General features: G+C 38.0%; 1 protein-coding gene across 1 annotated transcript in view; it reads left to right on the forward strand.

Annotated features, from left to right (window-relative positions):
• Positions 1-14,752, forward strand: part of RLF (RLF zinc finger) — a gene marked incomplete at its 5' end in the record, with an annotated part of 80,753 nt that overhangs the window by 26,238 nt on the left and 39,763 nt on the right. The window contains 3 exons of the mRNA XM_079698211.1: positions 4,282-4,436; positions 5,370-5,451; positions 9,609-9,741. Of these exons, the coding sequence (XP_079554337.1) occupies positions 4,282-4,436; positions 5,370-5,451; positions 9,609-9,741 (370 nt within the window). The remainder of the gene's footprint in view (positions 1-4,281; positions 4,437-5,369; positions 5,452-9,608; positions 9,742-14,752) is intronic.

A 14,752-nucleotide genomic window follows, 5' to 3' on the forward strand; every position in this document is an offset into this window, starting at 1 on the left:
AAAAATGATAGAAAATTGTTTATAATCCTACTACTACTCCAGTGCTAATAACCATATTAGCTGAGTTCCTTCTCGTTTTTTCCCCTGTGCATTAATTTTTTGTGTGTACAGATACGTTATGACTACAACACATACACAGAACTGGAGGATATTTAGCCTAGAGAAGTAAACTGTTGTAGCATTCCAGGTGAGGGATGTTGGGGGCCTGGTCTAGGTTACTGGCTGTAGAAATAAAGCATAAGATCACAGACAAAGGTATTTCTGCAGTTGAATCAGCAAACTTTGGTGTGGTGGTTTCAAGGACAGGTTTTTTTAGCTCTGGCTCCTGAAAAGAAGCAGATGGAACATAGGAGGAAGAACATATTTGCTGGGGAAGATGTTTGTTTTCAACATGTTGAATTTTAGATTTGACTAGGACATCCAGATGGAAATGTCTAACAGGCATTTGAGGTATATAGCAAGGACTTGAGAGATAATCTGCCTGGGATATGAATGAGAGCACCCCAGTAAGAATGTTTAAAATAATCAAAGATGGTACCTGATTGGGCTAATTTATCTGACCTCTCAGTGTATTTAGTTCTTTAAGGGCAGGATAAGAGCCTTCATCTCTAGTACCCAGCACAGTATTGCCACATAGTAAGCTTTTGTAGCGTAAATGAATTTCTGAAACAAAGAGAAGAGGCCATTAATTTGGTCTCTGAAGAATGCCAGTGAACTTGAGGGAATCATAGTTACCATTTATTGCCCCTTTCTTATTCAATTTTGTTGGTGTCTAAAATTTAAATGTCTAAAGAAAAATAAGAGACTTCCATTTTTCTTTTCTGCTTCTGATGGAACTTTGTTTACATGAGGTACTTAAAATGTCATTTGGGTGGCTATAATTCATTCAGTTTAACCTTGCATTTTAAAAAAAGATGATAATGAAGATTGTTCCAGTGATTCTTCCAATGTCCAGAGTATGCTCATAGTGGACATGTTAAGGACACCTCCTTAATGTGATTAACATGTAAGGGGGAAAAGATTTAGGAATATAAAAAATATATAAATCAGTATAGGGAAAAACGTAAACATAAATAGTCATGGGGTATTGAATCTTTGAAATTGTGTAACTTGTTGGGAGTCTTAATGGAATGTCTGTGTCAGAAGATACGAGATTGGTGGAAGGAGCTTCTGAGTGGGAAGGTGGACTGTGGAAAGAATAACCTCATCTGTATGCACTATGCCCTTCTCTTTGCATACTTTAGCCAGTAGTTGGTTAATTTGTATGTGTGGTTTCAACTGTCATGCTGTGTTGACTCATTCTGAAAGCTCCACGAAGATAGGCCCCCACCTCTTTCCCCCCAGTACCTAGCTCCTTACTAGAGTAGGCTATCAAAAAATATTTGTTAAATGAATAGAATGATGAGTTTATTCAGTAAAATGGTAAATTTATTCAGTAAACATTTATTGAGACTTGAATGTCCTATGGAGATGGAAGGGGGTAGAAGAGTGTTAGGCCTGTAAAGATTGATAAGATAAATCTGACCTCAGGAGCATAAAATCTGCTACTGAATATAAATTTGTAAAGCCCTCTGGTTTTCAGATTAACCAATGCAGACAGTAAGTAATTTGCTGACCTAAAACAATTTCTTTCTGACATAGATTTTAATAAATTTCTTCAGAGAGGTTATGTGAAATCTTATTTATGTAACTGATAAGCACACGATTCTGCGTTCTTTCTCTTCACTGTTTTAGCTAGAAAGGATTTTTGTGGGCTCAGTTTTATGATCCTCTGTTATTATTGTTTTTTTTTCTTATTTTACTAAAATTTGGGATTTGATTAGATGGGGACATAATGCTTTTCTGAAAATACAGAAAGAGCCCACTTCTCTAAAGTGACTGTGATAAAGCAGCAAGATACTGAATTGAAATGGGTGTACTAAAATAGCTTAACTGGCTTGATCATTCAAGTATGCAAAGATCAGATAATCCAATGTGTTAGTTAAGAGAGCTTTTACTGTATATGGTATAATGGTTGATCATATATTTATTTCCCTGTTAAGTTTGTTTGTTTTAAATAATCAAGACCAGTCAGTTCTTAATTATCAGAACAGATATAGGGACTGTTATTGTGAAAACTGCAGAAAAAAACTGCAGATCAGTGGAATCCTGCAGTGCCACCACAGCTATTTGTAGTTTACTAAGCAGAAAAATCAGAAGACAGGAAGTTAGAAGAAATTATTATTGAAGTAGCCTTAACTCCCTAGCCCAGTCAGAATGTGTGTTCTGGGGGGGGGGGGGAAACTTGCACAATTCAAGTCTTAACCTAATGAGATGTATCAGTTAAGCATAAGCAAAACCTATTCAGTTGTTAGAGGAAAGAAATATATTAATAGTAGGGAGAGCAACTTTGTGGAACCTAGAAAGAGAGACCCCAAACCAGAATTTGGCAGATTTTCCACACTGTCCAGAGAGAATAGAAGCCAGCTTTCTGTCGTCATTTGAACACATGTAATTTATCAGGCTTTATTGTGGTTGTGTTTTCCTTTGTTTTAGATTTTAAACTCACCAGATAACCTCTTATATCAAAGTACGGGGAATGGGGACCCTAGGTGGTAATATGACTGTCCCCCATTGTAAACAAATAAACTGGCATTTGGCATTATATTAGTTTTTGAAATAAACTTCATTAAAAATAAAAACCTCAACCTTTTATAAATTGGTAAGTATAAATTAAGCCTAATAAGTTCTACGTGTGTAGAAAAAAGAGCTGAGAGGGCTACACTCAGCAATAAGTCTCTTGTGTAAGTCAGGGATCATATTCTTATCCTTGTATACCCAGTGTATTGGCACATGGTTGGTGTTCAATTTAATGTTGTATTAATGAAACATTACTGAATTTCAGAGATGGTAACTCCAGACCTCTAGTGAGAACAACTATAGGCGTTTTATGGCTTTATTCTTAGATTTATTCTCATGTCAAAAGAGCAGTTCTGCCTTTTCTTTAACTCAGCAGAAACAATTCATTAAGTGATGAAAATAGAATCCTCTAAACAAACCAAATGCAAATCAAAACTACAGTGAGATATCATCTCACACCGGTCAGAATGGCCATCATCAAAAAATCTAGAAACAGGGCTTCCCTGGTGACGCAGTGGTTGGGAGCCCGCCTGCCGTTGCAGGGGACACGGGTTTGTGACCCAGTCCCGGAAGATCCCACATGCCGCGGAGCAGCTGGGCCCGTGAGCCATGGCCGCTGAGCCTGCGTGTCCGGAGCCTGTGCTCCGCAACGGGAGAGGCCACAACAGTGAGAGGCCTGCGTACCGCAAAAAAAGAAAAAAAAAAAAATCTAGAAACAATAAATGCTGGAGAGGGTGTGGAGAAAAGGGAACACTCTTGCACTGTTGGTGGGTATGTAAATTGATGCAGCCACTATGGAGAACAGTATGGAGGTTCCTTAAAAAACTACAAATAGAACCATACGACCTAGCAATCCCACTACTGGGCATATACCCTGAGCAAACCATAATTCTAAAAGAGTCATGTACCAATATGTTCATTGCAGCTCTATTTACAATAGCCAGGACATGGAAGCAACCTAAGTGTCCATTGACAGATGAATGGATAAAGAAGATGTGGCACATATATACAATGGAATATTACTCATCCATCAAAAGAAATGAAATTGAGTTATTTGTAGTGAGGTGGATGGACCTAGAGTCTGTCATACAGAGTGAAGTAAGCCAGAAAGAGAAAAACAAACACCGTATGCTAACACATATATATAGAATCTAAGAAGAAAAAAAAAAGGTCATGAAGAACCTAAGGGTAAGACGGGAATAAAGACACAGACCTACTAGAGAATGAACTTGAGGATATGGGGAGGGGGAAGGGTAAGCTGTGACAAAGTGAGAGAGTGGCATGGACATACATACACTACCAAACGTAAAATAGATAGCTAGTGGGAACCAGCCGCATAACACAGGGAGATCAGCTCTGTGGTTTGTGACCACCTAGAGGGGTGGGATAGGGAGGGTGGGAGGGAGGGAGACACAAGAGGGAAGAGATATGGGAACATATGTATATGTATAACTGATTCACTTTGTTATAAAACAGAAACTAACACACCATTGTAAAGCAATTATACTCCAATAAAGATGTTGAAAAAAAAGGCAAATAAAAGGTGTATGCATCTGTTACACAAAAAGGAAGGGGTAGTGCATTTGAGAACAAAGATAGTCTTGTTTGTTTCATTGTCCTTATTTTTTTTTAAATAATTAAAACTCTAACTTTATTTTTTAGACCTTATTGCAATATGCAAGCAGCAAGAATGCATCAGAACATATTGTGTATCTTCTGGAGGTATATCGACTTGCCATCCAAAGCTTTGCCAGTGCTCGCCCGTATTTAACTACTGAATGCGAAGATGTCCTCTTAGTGCTTGGCAGATTAGTACTGTAAGTTTAAGAACTTAAATCCCTCTTAAAATTGAGTATTTTTGGTTGTAATGTTTGCCTGACTTCTCTTTACTGTGGTATCACATTGTTCAAAGCAACATCAGGGTCATACCTTTGAATGAAATTTCCTTTGCTCTGAGCCTTTATATTCACATTTTCAGGAGATGAAGTATAAGTGAAGCTCCGGCCAAGCAACATAATCTTTAATTGCCTCGAGTCTCTTTTCCTACTCAGGCTTAGAATGATGCATTTTCTCTCTGTCCTTAAGAATAGATCAAGTGAAGTGACAAGAGTATCTGGAAGCTGTGGTGGTCTTTGAGGAACACTTTGGGGGGAAACACTGTGAAATTCTGCAATATAATTATATTATTTGAAATAAGAATTATACTACCAGAAAATATCAGGGTACAGTATAAGATTACCACCCCAAGGGTCCATGGTAATCTAGCTGCTATTTTAATATTTGGCCGCCTAATAGCAGACAGAGTTACACCTTTAATGTATTTATTTGCAAATTGAAAAAATACAACAGCTGTTAGTTTTTAGTTGTGGAATCACCTTGATTCAGTTTGCAGATTGTTTGGTGGGATAAATTCTAGTCTGGGTGGTGGTCCATTTTATTTTTCTCTGGTCTTACCTGTTTTCCTTCCTATTTTCCCAAACCCCAAACCTCTAACTTTATACTTTTTTTTTGCAAGATAAACATTCCTGGTTTTATAATCCCATTATTCCTCCTCTAAAGCCTCATAGTTTTTCTTTTTTCTCTTAAGTTGAAAAGTTAATATAACAATGTTGAATGCAATTTTGAAGAGTGAAAAACAAATTTAAAATAGTCTAAATAAATGTAAAATGTATATTCAGTATCACTGTCATACTGTACTTGATTATGACTATAACCACCGTTATATACTGACTTAGTTATTCATATTCCAGGAGTTGTTTTGAATTACTGCTTTCAGTGTCTGAAAGTGAACTGCCATGTGAAGCCTGGGTACTCTTCCTTCAGTCTTTACAGGTGAGTTGATGTGGCCTCAAAAAAGGTCTCTGTTTAGGTATTCAAGACACGTAGTTAATTTCTCCCAGCAAACCAAAATTGGAAACTTAGAACAAAAACAAATTCATAATATATTGGTCATAAGTTCATGAAATGAGAAGGAGGCCTTCCAGATGAAGGGAGTGTGCTAAAAGTTGTTGTTTTTTTCTATCATTTGGTTTTGTTAGCCTTTACATAGCTTAGAAATCAACAAAAAAAGTTTTCATTCTTCAGAAACAAAGTTTTAGGCAGAATAAAGCTATTAAAAATGTAAAATTGTATATGTTTATAAGGTAGCAGTATTTGCTTCATTGATAGTACACTTATCTAGTAATTTCCCCCTAACACTTCAGGGACTTAAAATGCTAACTACGTCTCTTAAACCATCAAAATAGTCATCAGAGGGGCTTCCCTGGTGGCGCAGTGGTTGAGGGTCCGCCTGCCGATGCAGGGGACGCAGGTTCGTGCCCCGGTCTGGGAGGATCCCACATGCCGCGGAGCGGCTGGGCCCGTGAGCCATGGCTACTGGGCCTGCGCGTCCAGAGCCTGTGCTCCGCAACGGGAGAGGCCACAGCAGTGAGAAGCCCACGTAATGCAAAAAAAAAAAAAAAAAAAAAAAAAAAATAGTCATCAGAGATTCTGTGCATGCATTTTTCTTACAGGAGAGCTATGTTGGCTCTTATATTGGCTTGATTATCAGAATTCTTAGATGAGCAGATCAGAAAGTAGCAAGTTGGGGAAGGGGGAGTAAGGTAGGAGGAAAAACAACAGGAGGCAAATTTGCCTGTTACCAGTAGAGATAGAAAAACTATTTAAAGAAAATAGACATAATAAGTAAATAGCTACCATTCATTTATTATCATTAATTATGTACCAAACAGTACTCTACATTGTTTTTACATTTTGTATCTTTTAATCAAATTGCAAACCTTATACCATAGAGATCATTTGAATCTCCATTTATAAATGGGGAGACAGGCATAGAGAGGTGAATTAGCTTGCCCAAAGTTACACCTAGATTTATACCTAGAGCTTGCTTTGTTTAACTGCTTCCTCAAGGACACAAACTCCATAGTAGCCTGCACCTGTTTCATGAAGGCATAAGTAAAGATTTGCATGTTAACAGACACACCTCGTTATCTGGAAATTTCTTTCCTCTAGGATAAAAAATCCAAAATGAAATGATATAATGTTAATCTTTAGATTTTCTGTTTGAGGAGAAGAATTCTTTGTCATGTTCTTGGCCTGATTTAATCCCTATAATGTCCTAACTCTTCACATATTCATACAGCTGCTGTTAAAATCATCTTTCATACAAAGCATATTGATTTTGTCATTCTGCCTGCCAGTAGTTTTGTCCTGGCATACGACATTCTAGAAGGGCAAGTGTTCTTATTCTTATTAAGGCTGTTACTATTATTATTAGTAGTATCCTTTGAAGAGAGAATACTCTCATATTTCTTTGTTCTTTTCTTAGATTGTATGCCTGAATAAAATATTTGCCTTCCCTCCGACCTGTGTAACTTTGCCCGGTGTTTATCAGACATTTAGGATATATATATTCACATTTCTGAATATGTGTTTAATAAATGCAGTAGAGGTACAGATAAATATAAGACATGGTCCCTGTAGAAATCTGAAACATAAAACCTTGAGGTTTTCTTATTTTAGGTGATAAATGGATAAGGCAGCAGGTAGTTTTGAGGATACTTTGGTAAGAGAATAGTTTTACAAGAGCAGGCCACAGAGAGCATTCTCAACCACTGTTTACAGCTTGTGTAACACCTCCAGACCTTTTCATTATGGATATAAAAATATGTTCTGAAATGAAATTTTAAATAAAGAAAAATGAGATCCTGTTTTTTTGCAACTTTTTTTAACTTAATGATTTTAACATGGACATGTATCTAGGATTGCATATGTAGCTCTCCCTTGATGACTGCCTGGGATTCTGTTATGTGGTTGCACCATAAATTATTTGGCCAAATCTCTTTGCTGTTTATTGTAAACAGTGCTAGAGTGAACATCTTGTGCTAGTATTTCTGTATTGTAGATTTCAAGATATGGATAGTTTTACCTTAAAAGAGAAACAGATCTAAGTTTTTTAATTACTTTTAAAATTCCACCATAGTTTTTAAGGACTCTATTTAATGTTATTTTTTATTTTTTTAAAGTGCCTTCCTCCCTGCCTCCCTCCCTCCCTTCATTCCTTCCTTCTTCTCTCTTCATTCATTCATTCATTTATTCATTCATTGGCTGCACTGTGAGGCTTGTGGGATCTTACTGCCCTGACCAGGGATTGAACCCATGCCCCCTGCAGTGGAAACGCAGAGTCCTAACCACTGGACCACCTAATGTTATTTTTTAAAAGTAACTTTGCTATAATATATATATATATATATATGTGTGTGTGTATGTGTATATATATGTAATAAAGGATTACACATCATTCTTACTCAGAATAAACTGTATTTTGAACAGATGAAAAATTAGAAAATTGTTTTTGTTTTTAACCCAAACAGTGGCTTTTTATTTTAGTTACTATGTATCATGGGGGTGACAGTGTTCTGCTAAAGTGTAATGGTATAGGGCTGTTAGGTATTACAAATATGTTAACCACACACAGCACATTCTGACATAGAATCTTCATCTTCACTGCAAAGTAAATGCCTGTTGTCCTAAGTTAAGGACAAAGAAGCCTGAGGACAGGTCAAGCCATTTCAAGCCATTAAAGGAAAATTATAGCATTTAAATATTGCTGTTAGTTAACTGTCAATTGGAAATATCACTTTCTGTGTCAGTTTTAAAACCTTTCTTAGCAGAAGATAACTCAGTATATGGGTGTGTGTGTGTGTGTGTGTGTGTGTGTGTGTGTGTGTGTGTGTGTGTGTGTGTGTGTGTATTAAAACTCTGTCATTCTGGGGCTTCCCTGGTGGCGCAGTGGTTGAGAGTCCGCCTGCCGATGCAGGGGACACGGGTTCGTGCCCCGGTCTGGGAAGATCCCACATGCCGCGGAGCGGCTAGGCCCGTGAGCCATGGCTGCTGGGCCTGCGCGTCCAGAGCCTGTGCTCCGCAACGGGAGAGGCCACAGCAGTGAGAAGCCCACGTAATGCAAAAAAAAAAAAAAAAAAACTCTGTCATTCTGACATGAAAATTAAGGGGAAAAAAAGCGAACTTTATTTTTTATATTTCACTTAGGTGAATATAAGATTATAGTCTTAGGTCTGTGAACATTTTTAACCTATATTTTATTTTCCAAAGAAATACTGCTACCAGTCAAAGCTTATGTTCCTTGAGAATTTCAGCAGTCTAAAATAAGGGAAAACAAAAGTTTAGAATATGGAAACAACCAATAATCCTCACTAGTAATAAAAGACAGTGAGATATATGCTTAATCATTTATGTCAAGTTAAATTTCTGACCCCTTACCTCCCCGCCCCTTGTGTTTATAAGTATTTTAAAGAATAAACTATTGGCAATTACGTTTTGTTTTCTGAGGAAATAGAATGACAGCTAATAACATACATTTCCATGACGTTTAACTAGAGCTATCTATCATTTTTTTGTGTACTTTTTAAAATTTTTTGTCTGTGCAGCATGTGAGATCACAGTTCCCCCACCAGGGACTGAACTGCGCCCCCTGCATTGGAAGCACAGAGTCCCAACTGCTGGACCGCCAAGGAAGTCCCTGGAGCCATCTATCATTTTAAAAGTTCTTTGATAGAAGAATTTAAACAATTAAAAAGATATATAACAATAGATGTCATTAAGTCATACTTCTCTTAGAAGGAATAGGTTGCCTGTGTGAATACTGCAGAATCTTTTTAAAAGAAATCTGTGCCAGTGGCCTTAAAATAATTGAGTAATTCAAGGATGTAAATTGAATTGTGATAATTTTACCTAGGAGAATTCAGGAAAATATTTTATAGGTACTCTTTAACTTAGTGAAAATGCCCTAGTTTCATGTTTTAAAAAGCAGCAACAGAATTTCACAAAACTTTGAGGATAGTTTTTTTTCTGCTTATTTATTTCTAGGAAATCCAAGATACGGGTCTTTTCATAGACATTCAGATATATTGAAAGGGAAAAATGACTTTATATTGGCTGTTTTCTGGATATGCTTTTTTTTTTTTTTTAAGGAGTCACATGATGCATTATTGGAATTTGGGAATAATAACCTACAAATACTGGTTCATGTTACCAAGGAGGGGGTGTGGAAAAACCCTGTTCTTCTTAAAATTCTGTCTCAACAGCCAGTAGAAACAGAAGAAGGTAAGCTTAAAACTATACTGACTATTGAAGGAGGATTTAGTTCTAAGAGAATTAAAAATTTTTTCTGGGTTAAAATTTTGTGAATTTCACCTGTGTATCTATAACCAATCATTCTCGTATCCTTTGAATAGTAAAAACTAACCATTAGCACTTAATGTTTTGCTTAAGGATTCTTGAATATTTATGTAGTGTTTTAAAAGTATCCCTTTATACTTGTTTTTCAATGTTGCATTGACTGACAATGTTTATACAGAGTTCCTGAGATAGAAATTAATAATCTGCTTCCAGTCCTTGGTATATAATAGAGCTTTGCTTATAATGATATTTTGTTTACTGGTTACTACAGCTGAGGATTATGAAAAAAAATTACTTCTTATTTTAAATTTATGAAACATTGGAATTTAGCGTTTTTATAGAGATATGCAAAGAAAAAATTCTTACAAAGTTGTCAGTTTAAGTCCAGAAGATTTATGGGTTTGAGTTGACATAGTTGACATTTGCATTTTAGACACACAAAATGTCTCATATGTCCAACAATTATGATTTCATTTGCTTTAAGTTAGTGGAAAGTTAAAAAGGATCACGTTCTGTTAAGTATGTTTCTGGAATAATAATGAGTTTCAGAACAGTTTTTATTTACACTTTAGATAGATCTTTTTTTAATTTTTATTTTATTTAAAACATTTTTTAAAATTTATTTTTGGCTGCATTGGATCATTGTTGCTGCACGCGGGCTTTCTCTAGTTGCAGCGAGCAGGGGCTACTCTTCGTTATGGTGCATGGGCTTCTCATTGTGGTGGCTTCTCTTGTTGCAGAGCATGGGCTCTAGGCCTGCGGGCTTCAGTAGTTGTGGCACGGAGGCTCAGCAGTTGCGGCTTGCGGGCTCTAGAGCGCAAGCTCAGTAGTTGTGGTGCACGGGCTTAGTTGCTCCATGGCATGTGGGATCTTCCCGGACCAGGGCTTGAACTCGTGTCCCCTGCATTGGCAGGTGGATTCTTTTTTTTTTTTTTTTTTTTGCAGTACGTGGGCCTCTCACTGTTGTGGCCTCTCCTGTTGCGGAGCACAGGCTCCGGACGTGCAGGCTCAGCGGCCATGGCTTACAGGCCCAGCTGCTCCGCGGCATGTGGAATCCTCCCGGACCAGGGCACGAACCTGCGTCTGCTGCATCGGCAGGCGGACTCTCAACCACTGCGCCACCAGGGAAGCCTAAAGCACTGGCTTTTCCCCATTTTCCTTGAGACTCAGGAGAGCCAAAGCAGCAGCCTTTTGTTCTTTTTTTTTCTCTCCCCTACCAAGGGTTGAGGGAAGAGATCCATCCTAATTGTTCAGAGGTACTAACTTCCTCCCCTAAATCAAGCTGAGAAGGAACCAGCCAGCTCTTACTTCTTCCTGGTTGTTTTTCTTTCCCACCCCAGTTCACTTTTTCCCTTCTACCACCTACCTCTGAAGCCATTTTATGAATTGTCATGTGCCACCTGAGCCTTCAGTAAAAACAAAAACACTCTTTTCTGTTAGAAAAGAACAAAATTTTTAGCTGGACCTTAAATGTTACCATTTTTTACATGTTGAAGTATATATGAGGTAAACTGCCATGATGTTTGCACCTTACTTTTAAGTGGCTGAGAAAAAGAAAAGCTAGATAAAGAAATATGGCAAAACAGTTCAGTTGTTGAACCTAGATGGAGGAGAGGGTATATGATTAAACATTTTTATTTTGTATTAAAATGTTTAGAAAAAAATAATATACAGAAGGGATCACAGTTGGGAGTGAGACATCTTAGTGTACACTTCATTATGTCATTTTAAATATTGAAATGTGAGCTTCCCTGGTGGCGCAGTGGTTGAGAGTCTACCTGCCGATGCAGGGGACACGGGTTCGTGCCCCGGTCCGGGAAGATCCCACATGCCACGGAGCAGCTGGGCCCATGAGCCATGGCCACTGGGCCTGCGCGTCCGGAGCCTGTGCTCCGCAACGGGAGAGGCCACAACAGTGAGATGCCCGTGTACTGCAAAAAATATATATATATATATTTTGAAATCTATGGATGGATTTCCTTTTTAAAAATACAGTTAAGTATTGATTTTAACATAACTTAAAATGATTTTTAAAATGCAAGTTTGATCTGTGTGTTAAAAATTGTTACAGTGGTTTAACTGTGGCTGTAATATGTTGAGTAAAATAGTTTTACCTCATAGAAATAATAGCTACGATTTATAGAATGCCTGCTATGTGATGGGCACAGTATTAGTGCTTTCTATCTCCTGTAATCCATTAAACAGGCAAGAGATTACACATGCCCAAGGCCGTGTAGTTAAAACTGTGGAGGCAGGATCTGAGCCCAGATACGGAGATATCTAAAAGTTTTTGATTGATTAAAGTGATAACCATTGGTTGCTAAATATATGGTTTTATTGAACATCTGTAATATATAAAGCATTGTGCTTAGTGCTGTAGGGGATACAAAAGTTAACAAGGCATGGTATTCGTACACAAATTGCTGACAGTGTAATAAGGGGGATATCAGGGACAAATAATAGCAAGTAGTATTGAGCATTTACTCTGCCTGGCCCTGTGCTCTGTGTCTTACTTGCATTCTGGTATTTCATTTATGATTCTTTCATCTCTTTGGGGTAGATATTACTAACCTTTTCATAGATGAAGAAACTTGAGGCTCAGACAGGTCTACTAATTTGTCCAAGGGCCTCACAGCTAGTATATGTGAGAGTCATGATTCAACCTCAGTTTTGTGATTCCACAACCTGAGATCTTACACTCTAATCATTTATTATTGTACTTAAAGAGAAAACTAAGTGTGGTAAAAGAAGTAAAATGCTGTGGGAATTTAGAAGGGGGTGGGTTGTATAGATAACATGCCTGTTTTCAGGTGTGAGATTTGTGAAAATGCATACAACTTGGTAGAGCAGATAAATAGAGCATAATCTGATATTAGGCAGTTTAGGATGTAGGGGACAGATGTGGCAGGAAATAATATGGAGGAGCTAGGTTGGAGAGAATTTAAAAAAGAATTGCCAGGACACAGTAACTAAGTTGATTTCCTTAGGAAAGGATTTGGCAAGGAAGGATAATGCCAAAATTTCATTTCTTTATGATTGAGAGAATACCATTACTGAAAATAGAAGTAAGGAACGAGGAGCTATTTGAGATATGATTGTGAGTTCATTTTGTGGAATTTAGTGCTTGTGGGACTAAAATAGAGAAAAGTCCAAATGCAAATGATCTATTTTCTGTCCATGCCTTTTGACCTTGACTGTGTATTAGTATCTATGGAATTTAAAACCAGAACACACACACACACCACCCAAGGTCCAGGCTCTACCTGCTAAATCAAAATCTCCAGGGTTGGAGCTCTGGAATACAGACCTTTTTGAAGTGCCACAGGAAACAGGCAGCTTCCACCTATAAGTGCTGGGAGTGTAAATTGGTACAATCTGTGGAGATTAATTTGGCAGTAATTTCACTTCTAGGAATTTTTGCTATAGATACAGTCGTGCATGTGTGAAATGGCCTCTGTACAGGACTGTAAATTGTAGCCTTATTGACGGTTGTCAAAGATTGGAAACAACTTGCAAGTGTATCAGGAGGGGATTGGTTAAATTAGTTATATCCCTACAGTGGAACAGTACTTATTTGTTAAAAGTATTGAGGTAGCTCTCAATGTACAGTGATGTGATAGAATGACCCGTATGATATAGTAAGTGGGAAAAGAAATATGTCTTCTGTACTAAGAATGTTTCTGGAAGGATAAACAAAAAATTGGAAATGATTATTGTTTCTTGGGGAGAGAGACTAGGGGACTGGAGTCAGAGTAGAAGGGAGACAACTTTTAACTGTATACCTTTTGGTGTGCCTTTTGAATTTTGTGTCGTTTGCGTATATGGTGTTACCTATTTTTTAAAAAAGAATTTAAAAATCTCTACAGTTGATTCTGATATGTAGTTAAGATTGGGCCAGTGGTCTCTCCCTCCCCATCCCACCATCCCGGTGGTTTATCATTAATATTAATGATTTCTATTCCACATGTGGCCTGTAGACCTAGTAGCATGGCTGTTACCTGAGAGGCTTATTAGAAAAGCACAGTCTCAGGTCCCATCCCAGACCTACTGAATTAGCATCTGCATTTTACTACAGTTCCCCCAGTGGTTCAGAAGGCACTTTCAAGTTTAAGAAACACTGTTTTAGGGCTTCCCTGGTGGCGCAGTGGTTGAGAATCTGCCTGCCAATGCAGGGGACACGGGTTCGAGCCCTGGTCTAGGAAGATCCCACATGCCACAGAGCAACTAAGCCCGTGTGCCACAGCTACTGAGCCTGCACGTCTGGAGCCTGTGCTCCGCAATAAGAGAAGGTCTCGACAGTGAGAGGCCCGTGCACCGTGATGACGAGTGGCCCCCGCTCGCGCAACTAGAGGAAACCCTCGCACAGAAACGAAGACCCAACACAGCCAAATATAAATAAATTAATTAATTTTTTAAAAAAAGAAACACTGTTTTAGGTGAACCACCTAAAGCAGGTTGTTTGCTTGCCACTCATCTTGACATGTATATTCCCCCCTCTGTTCTTTAAATAATACTGTGTAACGATGCCACACACTTGTTAAGTATTTACTATTTGTAAATCGAGGGCTTGTCCAGAACACTGTACAAATTGGTGTTCAGGTGCTTAATATTGAGTACTGCTCAGAGCAGCATTTTCCAAAGTGTGTACTGAACCAGGAACGTAGATTTTACGTTGTGCTAATGATATGTGTAAAAGGGTTCTCTGGTCAAATCAGTTTGGGAAACATTGGGTTAAATAAAAGTGAACAGTTTTCTTCATTGCAGGACTGTTCAGAGATTTGACCAAGGAATCCTTTTTTTTTCTAGGACTATCTCTCAGGTCTTTTGGTCGGTGGAACACACTTTGAGAAATGCCTGGTTTAGAGGAAAGACCACCACTGGCTTTGGAATCCTTGGCAAGTTACCTAATTTCTCTGAGTATTAATTTTCCTAACCT

The sequence above is a fragment of the Hyperoodon ampullatus genome (assembly GCF_949752795.1).
Source record: "Hyperoodon ampullatus genome assembly, chromosome: 2".
NCBI classification, from domain to species: Eukaryota; Metazoa; Chordata; class Mammalia; order Artiodactyla; family Ziphiidae; genus Hyperoodon; species Hyperoodon ampullatus.